This window comes from Notolepis coatsorum (assembly GCF_963971535.1).
Source record: "Notolepis coatsorum genome assembly, chromosome: 18".
NCBI classification, from domain to species: domain Eukaryota; kingdom Metazoa; phylum Chordata; class Actinopteri; order Aulopiformes; family Paralepididae; genus Notolepis; species Notolepis coatsorum.
In genome coordinates, this window is record NC_140182.1 from 26,615,720 (window position 1) to 26,632,881 (window position 17,162).

Consider the following 17,162-nt stretch of genomic DNA (forward strand, 5'->3'; position numbering starts at 1 on the left):
TTGTCTGAGATGTACCAGTTAACCACTGATCTGAATGTCCTTGTCTGTCTGTCTATGATGAATTGAAAATGGGGGACCCTGATGTAAACAAGACGAAAGTCTTTCTCTGGTCTGCATCCCCTTAACAATTGTATGTATTGAGCTGTACTGTACTGTACCCATTCTGCAATCTGTTAATAAAGTGTTCAATCAATGTACCAATGTACCACTGATCTGAATGTTGTCTGTCTGAGATGTATCAGTTAATCACCAATCTAAATGTTGTCTGTCTGAGATGTACCAGTTAACCACTGATCTGTCCGTCTGAGATGTACCAGTTAACCACTGCACCGTTACCTCATAACTTACAACATGTGCTTTGATGATATTGATGTTATATTGAGCAGTATATTTATGTGATGTTACGCGTGACATCACTAAAAAAAAGAACTGTCCAAGATGACTTTGCTGTGTTCTGCGTCTGCACTCTATACTAGATTCATATCACATTTTATCTTCTTAAAGGGGGAATTCCACTCTGGATGTCTTGTATTTGTAGACGCATTGCTTTGTTACAGAGTAAAATCAGCTCACAGGCCATGAACCTAAACCACTGCACCTGCATCAGCCTCCTGCTTTACGGAGGACTATACAGCAAGACACGTTGTGGTGTCAGCCAACAGGCTCAGCAAGTGGAGCGGTCGTCTGGTAATCAGAAGGTTCCTTGTTCGATTCCGGCTCCTCCCGGGCAGCACGTTGCAGTGTCCTTGAGCAAGACACTGAACCCCTAACCGCTCACGATGAGCTGGTTGGCACCTTGCATGGTTGCCTCCGCCGTCGGTGTGTGAATGAATGGGTAAAGTGTGAGGAACAAATTGTAAAGCACTTTGGATAAAAGCACTATATAAATGCAGCCATTTACCATGAGCAGACGGAGCATAGAGCTACGTGTCATCATGACATACAGCTCAAACAGACGTAGAACTACGTGTCATCATGACATACAGCTCAAACAGATGTAGAACTACATGTAATTTACATTTAGTCATTTAGCTGACGCTTTTATCCAAAGCGACTTACAAGTTCTGTACGACAAGTCATCAGGAAGGGTACAGCTCTATCAGCTGAGTAACAATGTTCATCAAAGTGTTGCATGCTACAGTGTAGGTTAGTTTATTAGGACAAGTGCATGACAGTAAGGTTAGTTAGGGTTAGATTTTTTTTTTATTATTATTATTATTTTTATTTCAGATAATGGTTGAAGAAGTGCGTCTTCAGTTGACGGCGAAAGATTGGACAGGTTTCGGCTGTCCTAACTGGGGTGGGTGGTTCATTCCACCATTGTGGGGCAAGGACTGAGAATAGGAGACTTCTCTTTGATGACCCTCCCGGAGCTTGGATAGGAGTAGGTCTGAGGCGGCCAGAAGATGCAGAGCGTAGGGGTCTTGAGGGTGTGTAGTTGACCAGAGGTAGGCGGGAGCGGTTCCCTTTGCCGCATTGTATGCTAGGTCGAGGGTCTTGAAGCGGATTTGTGCAGCAATGGGGAGCCAGTGCTGGTCCCTAAGAAGTGGGGTGACATGGGCCGACTTCGGTAGGTTTGAGATCAGGCGGGCCGCTGCGTTCTGAATGAGTTGAAGAGGCTTGGTGGCGGTGGCCGGGAGGCCAGCGAGCAGTGCGTTGCAGTAGTCGAGGCGGGAGATGACTGTTGATTGGACGAGGAGTTGGGTGGCTTCTTTTGTCAGGAAGGGGCGGATCCTTCTGACGTTGCTCAGGACGAATCTGCAGGTTCTGGTTGTCGCTGCGATGTGAGCATAGAAGTTCAACTGGTCGTCGAGGACAACACCAAGGTTCTTGGCGGTCGGGGACGCGGTCACAGCTGCATTCTCGACTGTGATGGAAAGGTCGGTCAGGGGGGAGGATTTGGCCGGCAGGTGGAGCCATTCTGTTTTGCTTAGGTTCAGTTTGAGGTGGTTGGTCGTCATCCAGGCGGAGATGTCGGACAGACAGGCCGAGATCCGCTCAGAGACGTGGATGTCTGAGGGAGGGAAGGAGAGGAAGAGTTGAGTATCATTGGCATAACAATGATACGAGAAGCCATGAGACGTGATAATGTTACCCAGTGATTTAGTGTAGAGGGAGAAGAGGCAGGGGGCGGGTGGCCGACAGGGTCCCTCTCCATGACACTTGGAGGACATACAGCTCAAACAGATGAGCAGCTTTCGTGGCTGATGCTACTGAGCAGAGAGCGCTTATACACATTACAAATTATTTTCAGTGGAACAGGGACATGCATACCCATAACACCAGAGCCAGCATTGCCGACCTGCGTATTCCAAGTTCCAAACAAATATGGGCAAATGTTCTTTTAAATTCTGGGGAGCCACAAATTGGAATTTGCTACCTTCACAGCTAAAATGCATCAGTAGCCGACACAATTTTAAGAAAAAAGTCAAATCATGGCTCATCGACAATGTCAAAAACTAGATTTAAAAATGCATGAACATGTTCGTTACTATGAACGTGTCTATGTAGTTTGTCAAATAGTTATTTATGGTCATGTTTTGTATTGCTTGTCTGTCTGAGACCAAGGACCACAATGGAAATACATCTCGACTTTTTTGTGTAGCATCCTTGATGTTTTTCTGGAATCTTGTATATATTTTTGAAATGTCTAATCAAATCAAATCAAGAGAGAATTCATTAGTTACGCCTCAAAATGTTGCTTTGTGGTGTAATTTCCCTTTAATTAATGTATTTGTTTATTAATCATGTCTGTTCTCATACATTGTGTGCTGCTGACTATATGATGTCCTCATGGAGATGTACAAAGATCTCATCTTAAAGGGACAGTTCAGATTTTTGGAACCCTAGCTCTATTTCTTACTTGGCAATAATGAGTCCTTTCTCAGCACAATCCATGCTGTTCCTCACACCAGCTCCAGACAGTTGGCCACAAACCAATGCAAAGTCAATGCAGCTCGAGCTCCTGTCTGTACAAGCTAACTGAAGCTCGCTGAGATCTATTCTGTGTTGCACTGAGTAGATTTCAGTGAGCTTCACTTAGCTTGTGCAGACAGGAGTTCGACCCCATTGACTTTGCATGAGTTTGTGGCCAACTGTCTGGAGCTGGCAATCTGTCTATTGCCACGACATCTACCTCACTATAATATATACATGTCTGTGCAATACGACATCTACCTCACTATAATATATACATGTCTGTGCAATACTACATCTACCTCACTATAATATATACATGTCTGTGTAATACGACATCTACCTCACTATAATATATACATGTCTGTGCAATACTACATCTACCTCACTATAATATATACATGTCTGTGCAATACGACATCTACCTCACTATAATATATACATGTCTGTGCAATACTACATCTACCTCACTATAATATAATAAATATATACATGTCTGTGCAATACGACATCTACCTCACTATAATATATACATGTCTGTGCAATACGACATCTACCTCACTATAATATATACATGTCTGTGCAATACGACATCTACCTCACTATAATATATACATGTCTGTGCAATACGACATCTACCTCACTATAATATATACATGTCTGTGCAATACGACAGATGTTTGGGACATGTGCAATAATGTCATTGACTACTAAGGTGCAATATATTTTTCTCTACTGTTACTGTATGATACAATTATATAGTATATAGAGGTATAATATAGAATAATACATGATATAATACAACAGTATATGAACCTCAGTAAATATGCAATTTAACTAACAGACAAAATGTATTCATTTATGTTAATGTCATTGTGTTGATGTTTTCATTTCTGCAAAATAAGTATGTACATTTTGTTTGGTTTGGTAAACATTGCACTATGAACAGTATCAGTGTACTGTATGTGTGTAGGGGCAAGTACAATAAGAGTTTTCTTCTTCCTGTTCCTTTCGGTCATGGAATTTAGTGGATCATATTAAGTGAACTATATGTACTGAAGACACTGTTGGACTGTAACAATTCCATGTACGAATAATAATAATAATTTAAAAAAAGATTTGCAATGCTTTTTATTTTTGTTCTTGTGAATAAGTGCATGTGTAGCAGAGTGTGGGTACATGAATGTGGTGTGGTAGTGAGTATGGTAACACTAATGTATGTTAGTGTGTGTATGGGTACACTAATGTATGTATGGTAGTGTGTGTATGGGTACATGGAATGTGTTGTGTGGTAGTGCGTGTATAATTTGTTAGGTGCTGCATAAACACATTTTGTTGTACTGTGTTACAGTGCAATGACAATAAAGCTTTCTACTTCTACTCTACTACACAGGGAATGGAACCCCTAACCACAAGGAATGGAGGCAGCCATCTTTATGCACTTTGTCCATCAGTAGTTTGAGCTCAGAGCTTCTAGAGAATCAGATTCAGTATCAGTTAGTATAATGAACGTTGTTTGTAAGGTTCTGACATTAGGAGCCATTCTTTAATGTTGCTTTAGAGATGAATTACTTTAATTCTTAAACAATCAAAAACCCAACTATCACCAAACATAAGAGAACATGAATAGAAACATTTTAAGAAAAGGGTAAAAAAAAAAATCAACATATACTGAAAACACAAAATTAGGTATATAAAAATAATTTGTCCTGTTGGTCCAATAACAAAAACAGAACAAAATCAACAGAACAAAATCAGTCTCCTTCCACAGTCTATGGAGCAGCTCCAGACTTTATACCTGATGACGTCACAAGTTGAGTCTTACTTCTCTGGTTTCTGGCTTTGGGGGAGAGTAGCGCATGTTCACAAATATTGATTGAACTTTCCTAGGACATAGAAATAACATTGGAATTCTTGATTTGGGTGATGTTCCCCTATCAATCACCTGTTCCCAAACAATGTAATGTATGTAAATACTTCACCTTCAAAGCCCTCAACAGCCTGCCACCTCCACCCCTCTGACCTCCTCCTCCACCACCTCTACCTCTCTGAACTCCTCCTCCTCTCTGACCTCCTTCTCCACCTCCTCCTCCACCTCTCTGACCTCCTCCTCCTCCACCTCTAGCTCTCCGACCTCCTCCTCTAGCTCTCTGACCTCCACCACCACCTCCTCTACCTCTCTGACCTCCTTCTCCACCACCTCCTCTACCTCTCTGACCTCCTCCACCTCCTCCTCTACCTCTCTGACCTCCTCCTCCACAACCCCTACCCGTCTCTTCAGGTCTGCTGACACCAACCTCTTAATTCCCATCAGGACCAAGCTCCAGACCTGGGGCAACAGGGCCTTTGCAGCAGCTGTCCCCTCCCTCTGGGATGCCCTCCCCTCACATCAGCAACACCAACACCCTACCGTCCTTTAAATCAGCCTCAAAAACCCTCCCTGCCAACACCCTACCGTCCTTTAAAACAGCATCAAAACCCACCTCAAATCCACATTCACTCATTTTGCTTTTGAGTTTTGACCCAGTTGTATTATCCCATTCTGTAAAGAGTCTTTGAGCACTGTGAAACGCACAAATCGAATGTATTATTAATAATCATATCAATATTATTATTATTAATGCTATTGTTGATGTTATTATTATTAGTAATATATATGATTATTAATAATACACATATTCATATATTATTTATTAATAATCATAATAATAATGTTACCGCCCTCCACCTTCACTTCCTCTTTCTCTCCTACTGCTGCTTCCTCCCCTGTCTTTCATTGTCCAGGTCATACAGTCCAACATACACCATACTCCCCTCACTCCGCCACCAATCATCTGCCTTGTCAAATCACTGCTTCAGTCGGTCTGACTGACTTGGCGGAGGGTCAGCGGGTTCCTGTCTCCCGTATTGAAGAACGGATACAGTTTCTCATAGAATGGGCAGCGACTGAAGCTGTAGATGTTGGCTCCAGTGTCTGCGTTGTAAAAGGAGACATCTCTGGCCTCATAATCCACAAACACCCCTAGTGTCTGAAGCGTCTCTGTCAGGGAGAGGGTGACAGAAGGGTCAGCATGAGCTTTATACACACCACTGCCCAATCCCACAGCCCAGCCCCCGTTGTCAGGTTTCCACGTGATGCCGTTCTTCCTCTCAATGGACTCTGTGACGACGCCTATCCTCCAGGAGAGGCTTCCCGTCACCTTGACCTCATAGTAAAATCTCCCAGAGACGAAGCCTCCCTTCCCCAGGACACACGCGTAGTACTCAAATCTTTTGGGATTACAGGAGAGAGCCTGTCTGGAGTCTCCCCGTCTCACTTGTCTGCGGTCCTCAGAGAGAAGGAGTTGAGAATGAGCAGTGTCCGGGTCCAGAGACACGTCCACAGCATACTGTCTCACTGTGTTCACTCCCATCGCCTCTAGTGCCTCAGAGAGTGTCTTCTGCATCTTTTCCACAGCTCTCCTCACGGCCTCCACGGGGCCTCGGTCAAACTGGAGCTTCCTTCCAGTCAAGGTCTGGGTTGTGGGGAGGGTGCAGAGGGATGCAGAGCTCTTGAGGAGGTGGAGTTGGTCATCGGTGTGTGAGAGTATCTTCAGCTCTGAGCTCCTGCTCAGTAACATGTTGATCTCCTCCTCAAGCTTTTTGATGATTTCTTCAGCCTGTTTCTCTAAAGCCTTCTGGGTCTTTTCAGCTGCCTTAATGATTTCAGATGTGTTTCTCTCACCAAGGTCGACAGAGTTCCTGATCTTCCGAACCTTCTCCTGTCGCTCCTGGATCATGTGTTGTACTTGTGACTCTGTGTTTCCCAGTTCTACCTTCCTCTCTTCACACTCGTCCTCAATGGGTACAGTCGTGTGGGTCTTGTGGTCAGAGAAAATGCACAGTAAACACACGCACATCTTGTCGTTCTTACAGAACAGTTCCAGAGGCCTTTTGTGCTTCTTACAGACCCTGTCCTCCAGGTTCTCCACAGGATCAATCAGGTTGTGTCTCTTGAAGGAAGCCAGGATCTGGTGAGGCCGCAGGTGACTCTCACAGAAAGAGGCCAGACACACCAGGCAGGACTTCAGAGCCTTGACCCCTTTCTCAGTACAAAAATCACAAGGAACATCTCCAGACTCAACAAGATGACTTCGCTCCGGAAGCTTGGTTTCATCTTCAACTGAAGCCAGTTTATTAACCTTAGCGCAGTGAGCGGCCATTTCAGAGAATAAAGTGTTGACTTTGAGATCCGGTCGCCTCTCGAAGGCATTCTTACACATGGGACACAGCCAGCGGTCTCTGCTATCCCAGTAGCCTGTGATACAGGTCTTACAGAAGTTGTGTCCACAGGGGATGGTGACCGGGTCAGTGAACACATCTAGACAGATGGAACACTGGAACTGATCCTCTGACAGACTGGAACTGAGACTGGAACTGGCCATAACTGTGAACAAAGAAAAACAAATGATAAATACAGTATAGCTGCCAGCAACCATTCACTGTGTTCAAACACATGGGGCTCTATTTGAGTGAAGCACAAGGCATGCACTGGCTGTTTGGGCCCAAGGTAACATGGTGGTTCGAAGGGAACCCGCTTGCACCAAGATGGGTGGTGTGTCTAGTAGGGGTGTAAAGGTACGCGTATCCGTACCGAACCGTTTCAGTGTGTACCGTACCGTACCGAATGGCTGTGTAGTGTACCGAACGAATACAACGGTATGTTAACCACTAACGACCACCCACCGGGGGCTGTTTTTTTCACAATCTAATATAATTATTATTATTTTTTAATTTGTTTACAAGTCGATTATTAATTTCAATATAGAATATTCGTTGACAGCCCTACAAGTACAATTACTTACTGCACACTACATCACCCCTGAGTGAAACATGGAAAGCCAAACTATTCCCCACTGTACCGAAAACCCGTACCGAACCGTGACTTCAAAACCGAGGTACGTATCGTAAAACCGTACCGTGGTTTTTGTGTACCGTTACACCTAGTGGCTAGGCATGTGCCGGTATGACATTTTGATGGTATGATAACCTTGTGCAAAAATACCACGGTTTCACGGTAAAAAAAAAGAGGAAAAAGTTCAATTAATTTTTCCATTGAACAAAACGTCTTTTATTAGAGTGCACAATCAGCTTTTCTGTAAGTGTTATTTATGAATGTGAATACTGTCTGTATTACACACAGAGGAAACTGTCTGACCACTTTCAAACAAAGTACAGAATAGAAAATACTTCCAAATAAACGTTCATGATTATAAATATGTAGGCTACATGTCAAAAGAGCAATACGTTTTGTTAATGTAATCTACTAGCACAGATGTATGTTATATAGCCTAGTACTATTCTTACTGGATTAAACATACATTTAAACAATTCATCTTTCATGATTATGGGCTACATGTGAAAAGGGCAATAGGTCTATACGTTTTGTTAAATGGTCAATGGTTTGCCCTGCGTCTACTTAGCATAATCAATGCAAAATAAATATAAAATTACTTATATGAACAAACAGGGTGTACTCTGTGCGCACGTTATGGAAGATGTTCAATCTATTATAGTTCAATACAGATCCGCTGGCTCAGTACAGTTTTAGCACAAAACCAGGCCAGACCACGTCTACGCACAGATGCTGGTGCTCTGTGCTATTTTCACTGGTGGGTCGCGGGGCCATTTTGAGTGAGTCGCGGATGTGTGTGTAAAAAAATAAATAAAATAAAAAAAGTAAAATAAATATATATATATATTTTATATACATTTGTTTGCACTACCTATCTTTGTGAAAGTGGCTTCTCAGCTCTGATCCAGCTGAAGACAAAGCGGAGGAACAGATTGGACATTGAGCATGACCTCAGAGTTGCTTTGTCTACCATCACCCCAGACTTTGAGACTCTTGTCAGGAGCAAACAACATCCCCAGTTATCCCATTAGTTCCCTGCATGTTAACACTTTCTCCGCCAATAACGTCGTACAACGGGTTTCAAGTTCATGCGAAATCTGCCAGATCACGGCGTACAATGTTATTCTGATCATATTTCATATTTTCGCCATGGTATTCATATTTCACTCACAGAGCCTTGTCTGATGCTGTGGGACTCAGCACAACTCTGCAACGCTTCAATACTGCCACCTGGTGGATGATCGGCGACTTGCCAAACCGGATATGCCGGTTGGATATCGGTGCGTCTCCTAAATCCGTCCGGCCACTCGCATATCATCCCAGGACTCTAGCCACACACACACCGTGGATATGGATCGCCGATTCGCTGCCATAACTCAATAATCGACATGATTTGGGCGTGTATTAGTATTATACAAACCGGAAATGGATCGCCTCGATCCCCATCACATAACTGGAATCTGTTTGCTCCAGTACCATCGCCCAACGGTAAGAGGAGGCTGCCATGAGTTTCAGCGTTTTTGTTTATTATTATCGATCATATAACGTTGGCCACGGAATTATAAACGCCCCGCCCCCCCCCCCCAATCCGGTCAACATCAGATCATACGTAGTAACTTCTAGAAGCACGTCCAGTTGAAATGTTTTATCTCGCGCCGATCGCTATCAAACTGTATACAATCATCAATATAATACATTTAGGGCTATAAATCACGCTCTGGAGAAAGCTGCAGAAAACGATAAAAACATACTTATACTTTAGACCGTATTTTAGTATGAATATGTGAATGAAAAAGTATAACGTTGCTACACCCTGAACAATAGATATAGGACGTTGAATGGGCCATAGTAATGTCAATTTAGCAATACAATTTAAAAAGTTATAGCCCTGCAAAGAAGGGGACCTTCTCCATATTAAATAGGGCTGGCGGAGGATGGTAAATTATGAATTTAAGCCTGGCGATCAAAGTGTTAAGAAGTCTGCTAAGAAGCATAATTATTTATTATTATTTTATTTCATTGGGTTTTTAGCCCTAGTTGCACTTTTGTTGCAACCCCAGTTATCCCATTAGTCCCCCCAAACGTAGGTCTGTTATGTTAAGCTAAGAAATCTGCTAAGAAGCATATTATTTATTATTTTATTTCATTTGGTTTTTACCCCTAGTTGCACTTTTGTTGCAACCCCAGTTATCCCATTAGTTCCCCCAAACTGAGGTCTGTTATGTTAAGCTAAGAAATCTGCCAAGAAGCATATTATTTATTATTCTTTTATTTCATTGGGTTTTAGCCCTAGTTGCACTTTTGTTGCAACCCCAGTTATCCCATTAGTTCCCCCAAATTTAGATCTGTTATGTTAAGCTAAGAAATCTGCTAAGAAGCATATATTATTTATTATTATTTTATTTCATTGGGTTTTTAGCAATAGTTGCACTTGTTGCACTTTTTTGTCTTTATTTCATGTTTTGAAAGATTGCGTATCACTGCATTTTTTTTTTTTTTTTTACATAAATCATAGTGATTCAAAATGTTGGGTCGCGACTTAATGACTAAGGAAAAGGCTAGACCAGTTGAGAACCACTGGTCTAGGTGACAACACAGAGACATCTGTCTGAATTCCCGCAAACCCTTTTCATGGATGTTAGATGATCCATTTCATCCCACTTTGATGTAAATCCTTCAACTGAATACAGCCTTTTAACCGTATAATCACAACAAGCTATTTCACTTTTACACTTGTGGTTATTGAATTCGTGCAAGGATCAGAATCGTGAAAACATCATGGAAATCATCATCTATGTGGACAATACACTAGAAGAGAGACACTTGTGAGGACAGTGACTAGAATAAATACCTCTCGTTCTAGTGGAAATCTGATTGAGAGTAGTAGACCTATTGATTGAAAACGTTATTAACAGATTGCAGAATGGGCACAATACAAAACAACTGCTAAGAGGATGCAGACCAGAAAAAGACTTTCGTCTCGTTTACAACGGGGTCCCCCATTTTCAATTCATCAAGGAATATGCGTTTCTTGTTTATAAACATACCGTGTTCGAGCCAATCGGCAATACCAACTGAGTCATGTGACTAAGTTACCTCAGACCTGCGTGAGCTGCTGCGCTAAAAAAGTACGATGGGGCTCTATGGAGAAACCATGACACTCCCCTGGCTAACAGTATAATGGAGCTCTATGGAGAAACCATGACACTGCCCTGACTAAAAGTATAATAGAGCTCTATGGAGAAACCATGACACTCACACTCCCCTGACTAACCGTATAACGGAGCTCTATGGAGAAACCATGACACTCCCCTGACTAACAGTATAACGGAGCTCTATGGAGAAACCATGACACTCCCCTGACTAAAAGTATAATGGAGCTCTATGGAGAAACCATGACGCTTTCTGACTAAAAGTTGTTTCAAACGAAAACGGCTGGATATGTCATTTTGACAAACCAGCATGGCTGTGAGAGTCTTTCACCTTTTACAAATCTACCCTAGTCATCACACACATAATAAACCTCTCCATAAAACAGGGACACGTCCCCAAGGACTTCAAAATTGCGAGAGTAACACCCCTGCACAAAAAGGGCAGCAAATTAGACCCAGGCAACTACCGCCCTGTTTCTATCCTTACATCCATCTCGAAAGTCATGGAAAAAATAGTATACGAACAGGTCGAAAAGTACCTCGCGGGAAAAAAATCGAATCTACGAATTCCAATCTGGTTTCAGAACATCCCACTCCACTGACACATAGGGATGCCCCCCGGACCCCGGTTTTAAACGGGAACCGGTACTATATTAGAAAATACCGGAGTATTTATAAGCTCTGACGTCCTCGGTACTGCTATCGATACTCTAGAGAAATTATTATTATTATTATTATTTAAAAGTTGCGAACGATCCTCTCTCTGTCTCTGCACGAGAAGCGAGCCGCAGCCAGCGAGTCAATTATTACACACTCCTCGCGAGTCGCTCGCTAGTGCTACACATAGACATACGGGTCCTACATACGGGTACTCCTTAATGAAAGTGTCCCCGACGCCCCGTGCTATAGCGCTCTGCACACAGACAGCAGCTCTGCATGCACTGAGTCGTGATCATGGCGGATAGAGCGAAGCGTTCTAAAGTATGGATATACTTTACAAGGGTCAATGCCGACAATGCACGTTGCCACAAGTGCAACAAAACATTTGCCAGTAAGGGTGGCAATACGAGCAAATCAATTTATCAAAACATCTGTTGGCAAAACATGATATTAGTGTGCAGAAATGCGCGTATTCGACTGCCTTGCGCGCAGTGTTCCATCTGCATCCACTGCAGCCGGCCCGTAACCGTAAGCCAAGATACGGAGTTGCCTAGGCTAATAACGAATTATTACAAATAGGCTAATAAACAAAACAATTGTTTAGCTACAAATACTACAATCTAAACTTTTTATAGATCGTCAAGCTGAGGCGTCAGCCACTATGTCCCAGGCCAGTGAGCCCAGGGCCACCACACATCCTCCCTCCCTCTACCTCCCTCCACCACCCAAAGTCCTTTCTCCCTAGCAGCTAGAGGAAGGATGACAGAGGATAGGGTGAACGAGTGTCACAGTTCTGTTAGCCTTTTGCATTTGTTGTTTATTATAAAAAGTCTATAATTCAGAGTCAGACACATTTAAAACATTGTTGCTGCTGTTGCTGAAGAAATTATATTAATTTATTATATTTATTTATAAAGTTATATAAAAGAACATTGCTGCTGCTGTTGCTGAAGAAATTATATTTATTTATAATACTTATTTATAAAGTTGTATTTATAAATAATAAAGCAATGTTGATTCTGTTCTTAATTAATTGTCTTTTTTTCTTGCAAAAAAAGAACCGATAAGAGTATCGATAAAGTACCGAACCGTTAAGCAGTATCGATAAGAGTAGTAGTATCGATAAAATCCTAACGATACCCATCCCTACTGACACATGCCTTCTCTATTTGAACGACCACATCAAACAAGAGGTGGACGCGGGCAAATACTGCGGCATGGTCATGCTGGACCTACAAAAGGCCTTCGACACTGTCAATCACACCATTCTGATAGACTATCAAAAGATAGTCTATCAGTGAGCTGGATACAATCCTACCTGGAGGGGAGAGAACAGATGGTGGAGGTAAACGGTACCCTATCCTAGGGCTGGGCGATATAACGATAACGATAAATATCGCGATATATTTTAATAATCGATATCGAATATCGAAATAAAAAAAAAATAAAAAAATCGTTTTTTTTCTTTTTTTTTAATTTTTTTTACCTGCAACAGGGCAGTTTTAAAACCAGAGACAGTGGACAGACTTGTCTTTCTTGCCTGCAACTTAAAGTAATGGCTTTGCTTGTCCAAATGACAATACTGACCAAATTCAGATTTCTTTTTCTCTTGTCCATTTATTTTGTTTGCTTTCTAATTTAAAATACATTTTGAAACCGTCTGTACACAGTAGGCTATGTGTGCTAGCAGAACTAGACTCCAGTCACGAGTCACGGTGCACATGTGCGGTGGTTTGTCCACCAAAAAAGCGCCAAAAGATCGAAAATAAACTAGCAGAGCCAGAACTGTTCAACTCCTCTGGAGCCACAGCCAGCAGAGAAGCCGGTTTACTTTAGCTTTTAAACCAGCTGCAGCCTGAGAACTGGAGTGTGAGGGGATGTAACACTAAAGATGGCGGCAATGACAAAGAATTGCTGCAAAATAAACATACATCTGTTGTTAAAAAAAAAAAAAAAAAAAAAAAATTTATACTTATAACAATTCGATAATTATCGATATCGAGAAATAAAATAAAATTATCATATCGTTATCGCGATATGATTTTTTTCCATATCGCCCAGCCCTACCCTATCCCCCCCCCCCTCACAGTGAGCTGTGGTGTTCCACAAGGAAGCATACTAGGACCACTACTATTCCTAATTTATGCAAATGACATGTCGTCAGCTTGTGACTGCAACTTGTTCCTGTTTGCGGACGACTCTGCCCTGCTGGTCTCTGGCAAGAACAAGTTACAGGTTGAAAAATCCCTCAGCTCGGAACTAGGCAAAATATGCATATGGCTCGCCGACAACAAACTATCATTTTACACATGGGCAAAACAGAGTCCATTCTCTTCGGTTCAAATAACAAACTCAGCAAGACGGCTTCTCAGTTGCAGTGGGTGACAATATTGTCACAAGGAAAGATGAAATTATTACCTACCTGGGTTCCATCCTAGAGGCTAATCTTTCCTGTGACAAAATGGCATCCAATGTAATAAAAAAAGTCAACCAACGAACTTGATTCTTGTACCGGATCTCCTCTCTGGTAAACAAGAATACCCTGAAGACTCTGGCAGGAGCACCCATTCAAGGGTACTACGACTATGCTTGCAGCTCATGGTACCAAAGCACCTCAAAGGCACTAAAAAACAAATTACAAACATCTCAAAACAAACTAGTCAGACTACTGCTTGACCTGACTCCTAGAACCCACCTCACCCCTGCCCACTTTGACAACCTAGGATGGCTTAGAGTAGACGACAGAGTACAGCAACTTGCAATGGGCCTGGTCTACAAGATACACTACACGACCAAGGTACCCATGTACATGTCAAAATACTTCCCAAAGGTCAGTGAATACCACGATCACAACACCAGAGGGAGCTCCACAAATCATGTTAAACCCAGATTCGGCTCAAACAAGGGACTAAACACGTTTCGCAATTATGCCACATCAATGTGGAACGCCCTACCCAAAGCTGTAAAGGAATGTGAATCACTACCCACCTTCAAAAACATGAATGAATGAATGAAAATGAATGAATGAATGAATGAATGAAAACTTTATTTAACAGATTGCAGAATGGGTACAATACAGTACGGCTCAATACATACAATTGTTAAGGGGATGCAGACCTGAGAAAGACGTTTGTCTTGTTTCCATCAGGGTCCCCCATTTTCAATTCATATAGACATATATGACATACATGACATACAGATAGTCAGTACTGCTACATCTATACATTTATGACATACCAGATTTGCAAATACAGTACTGTTTGTGATACAGAAGGAGTCAAGAAAAGGGAGTATATACATTTGACGTAGAAACTGTACATTGGAGGAGGTTGGGTGGGGGGGGTTGGGTACATTGGGATATTGACAACCATACTGGGTAATTTACATTGGAGGTGGTTGGGGGGGGGGGGGGGGGGGGGGCGGGGGGCACACTGTATAAACAAGTAACACTGTACATTGAGGGGGGGGGGGGGGGGAGACACTGTACAAACAAACACAATTGTACATTGAACTATTGACAAAACCATACTAGGTAAATGACTGTACATTGGAGGGGGTTGGGTTAGGATATTTACAGGGGCCAGTGTTGAATTGCAGTCTCCCGTAGGTGTCCCTTGAGAGAGGTTTTGAAAGTGGGTAGTGATCCACATTCCTTTACAGCTTTGGGTAGGGCGTTCCACATTGATGTGGCATAATTGCGAAACGTGTTTAGTCCCTTATTTGAGCCGAATCTGGGTTTAACATGATTTGTGGAGCTCCCTCTGGTGTTGTGATCGTGGTATTCACTGACCTTTGGGAAGTATTTTGACATGTACATGGGTACCTTGGTCGTGTAGTGTATCTTGTAGACCAGGCCCATTGCAAGTTGTTGTACTCTGTCGTCTACTCTAAGCCATCCTAGGTTGTCGAAGTGGGCAGGGGTGAGGTGGGTTCTAGGAGTAAGGTCAAGCAGTAGTCTGACCAGTTTGTTTTGAGATGTTTGTAATTTTGTTTTTAGCGCCTTTGAGGTGCTTTGGTACCATGAGGTGCAAGCATAGTCGTAGTACCCCTGAATGAGTGCTCCTGCCAGAGTCTTCAGGGTGTTCTTGTTTACCAGAGAGGAACACTCTAAAAAAACACCTACGGGAGACTGCAATTCGAAACTGGCCCCTACAAATGTCCTAACCCAATTGTACAGTAAATGACCAAGTATGGCTTTGTCAGTATTCCAATGTACAGTGAGTGTACAGTGTCCCATAGCCACCCCCCCCCCCCACCCCACCTACCCAACCTCCTCCAATGTACAGTTTCTACGTCAAATGTATATACACTCTTTTTCTGGACACTTTATCACAAACAGTACTGTATTTGCAAATCTGGTATATCATAAATGTATAGATGTAGCAGTACTGTCTATCTGTATGTTATGTATGTCATATGTTATGATGAATTGAAAATGGGGGACCCTTATGTAAACAAGACGAAAGTCTTTCTCTGGTCTGCATCCCCTTAACAATTGTATGTATTGAGCTGTACTGTACCCATTCTGCAATCTGTTAATAAACTTTTAAATCAATCAATCAAGCTTTGGCATGGATTGATTGTTTAGGGATAAACCTGATGATTTTTTTTTTTAGATTTCAATAGGTGTAGGCTATATGGACACATACAGGAAAATACATGATCTATATTCATTCATAAATGGATGATGCGGCTTAATATTGGATCTCTTTGTCGTCGGTGGAAGTTATTCCTATATACCAGGCGCATGTTGTTCTTCGATTGGCCATAATGACGCCAGGCACGACTCCAGCTGCTAATCATGTCTCCCTCCTGCTCCAGCCCCGCGCCACAGAAGCGCTTGTCTCACAATAGTTAGAATAAGTTGGACACACAGTGCAAATAAAGTTAAACGTAAATTGATGAGGTCAAAAATGAACAAGAATACACTCATTCCTGCTAGTATTATGGTACCATCAAAGTGCATGCCATTAAATATAATGGTTAGAGGTTTGGGTGTGTAAATTCATGTAAAAAGGGATTCCTATATTCTTATGACATTTGTGTATTTCCTTCTCAATCAAATCCTACTCACCTTTAAATGGATCTATTCTTCACACGTGTAAACGGGCTCCGGAAAGTTTGGTGAAACTCTTTGTAAGGATTTCTGCTGCGTGTTTCTGCTTTTCAGGGACTTTCTGTTTCATTTCTGCAAAGTGACGTCACTAAGCCCCTCCCTCCCCACAGTTGTTTGCCCAATGATTGGAGTATTCACAGAACCCGCCCCTAAAAGATTCAGTTCAATGAAAAGCGTATTTTTCAATCTTGTTGCATATTTTAAGGTATGTTGATGTAAAATTACCCAAAATGTTAGACCTGCTGTTGTTGTGAAAATTATAACTAAACCCCTTTGATCTATATCCCCCTGTGCAGTTTAAACAAGAGTTATATATATATATGAATGAATATATATGGTGTTTAAACAGTTAGGAGTTAAATGCAGTTGAAACAGTTAGAAGTAAAAAAAAAAATGCAGTTTAAACAGTTAAATGGTAAATGGT

At 42.1% G+C, this 17,162-nt stretch overlaps 1 protein-coding gene across 1 annotated transcript; it reads right to left on the reverse strand.

Annotated features, from left to right (window-relative positions):
- Window positions 1–5,771: 5,771 nt before the first annotated feature.
- LOC311245290 (E3 ubiquitin-protein ligase TRIM11-like) lies at window positions 5,772–16,790 on the reverse strand (the record flags this gene model as incomplete). The annotated part of the gene is made up of 2 exons (XM_084335126.1): window positions 16,697–16,790; window positions 5,772–7,342 (listed from the first exon to the last, which is right to left on the reverse strand). Exon 2 carries the CDS (start codon window positions 7,338–7,340, stop codon window positions 5,772–5,774), a length of 1,569 nt encoding a protein of 522 aa, XP_084191252.1. The 5' UTR covers window positions 7,341–7,342; window positions 16,697–16,790.
- Window positions 16,791–17,162: the final 372 nt, after the last annotated feature.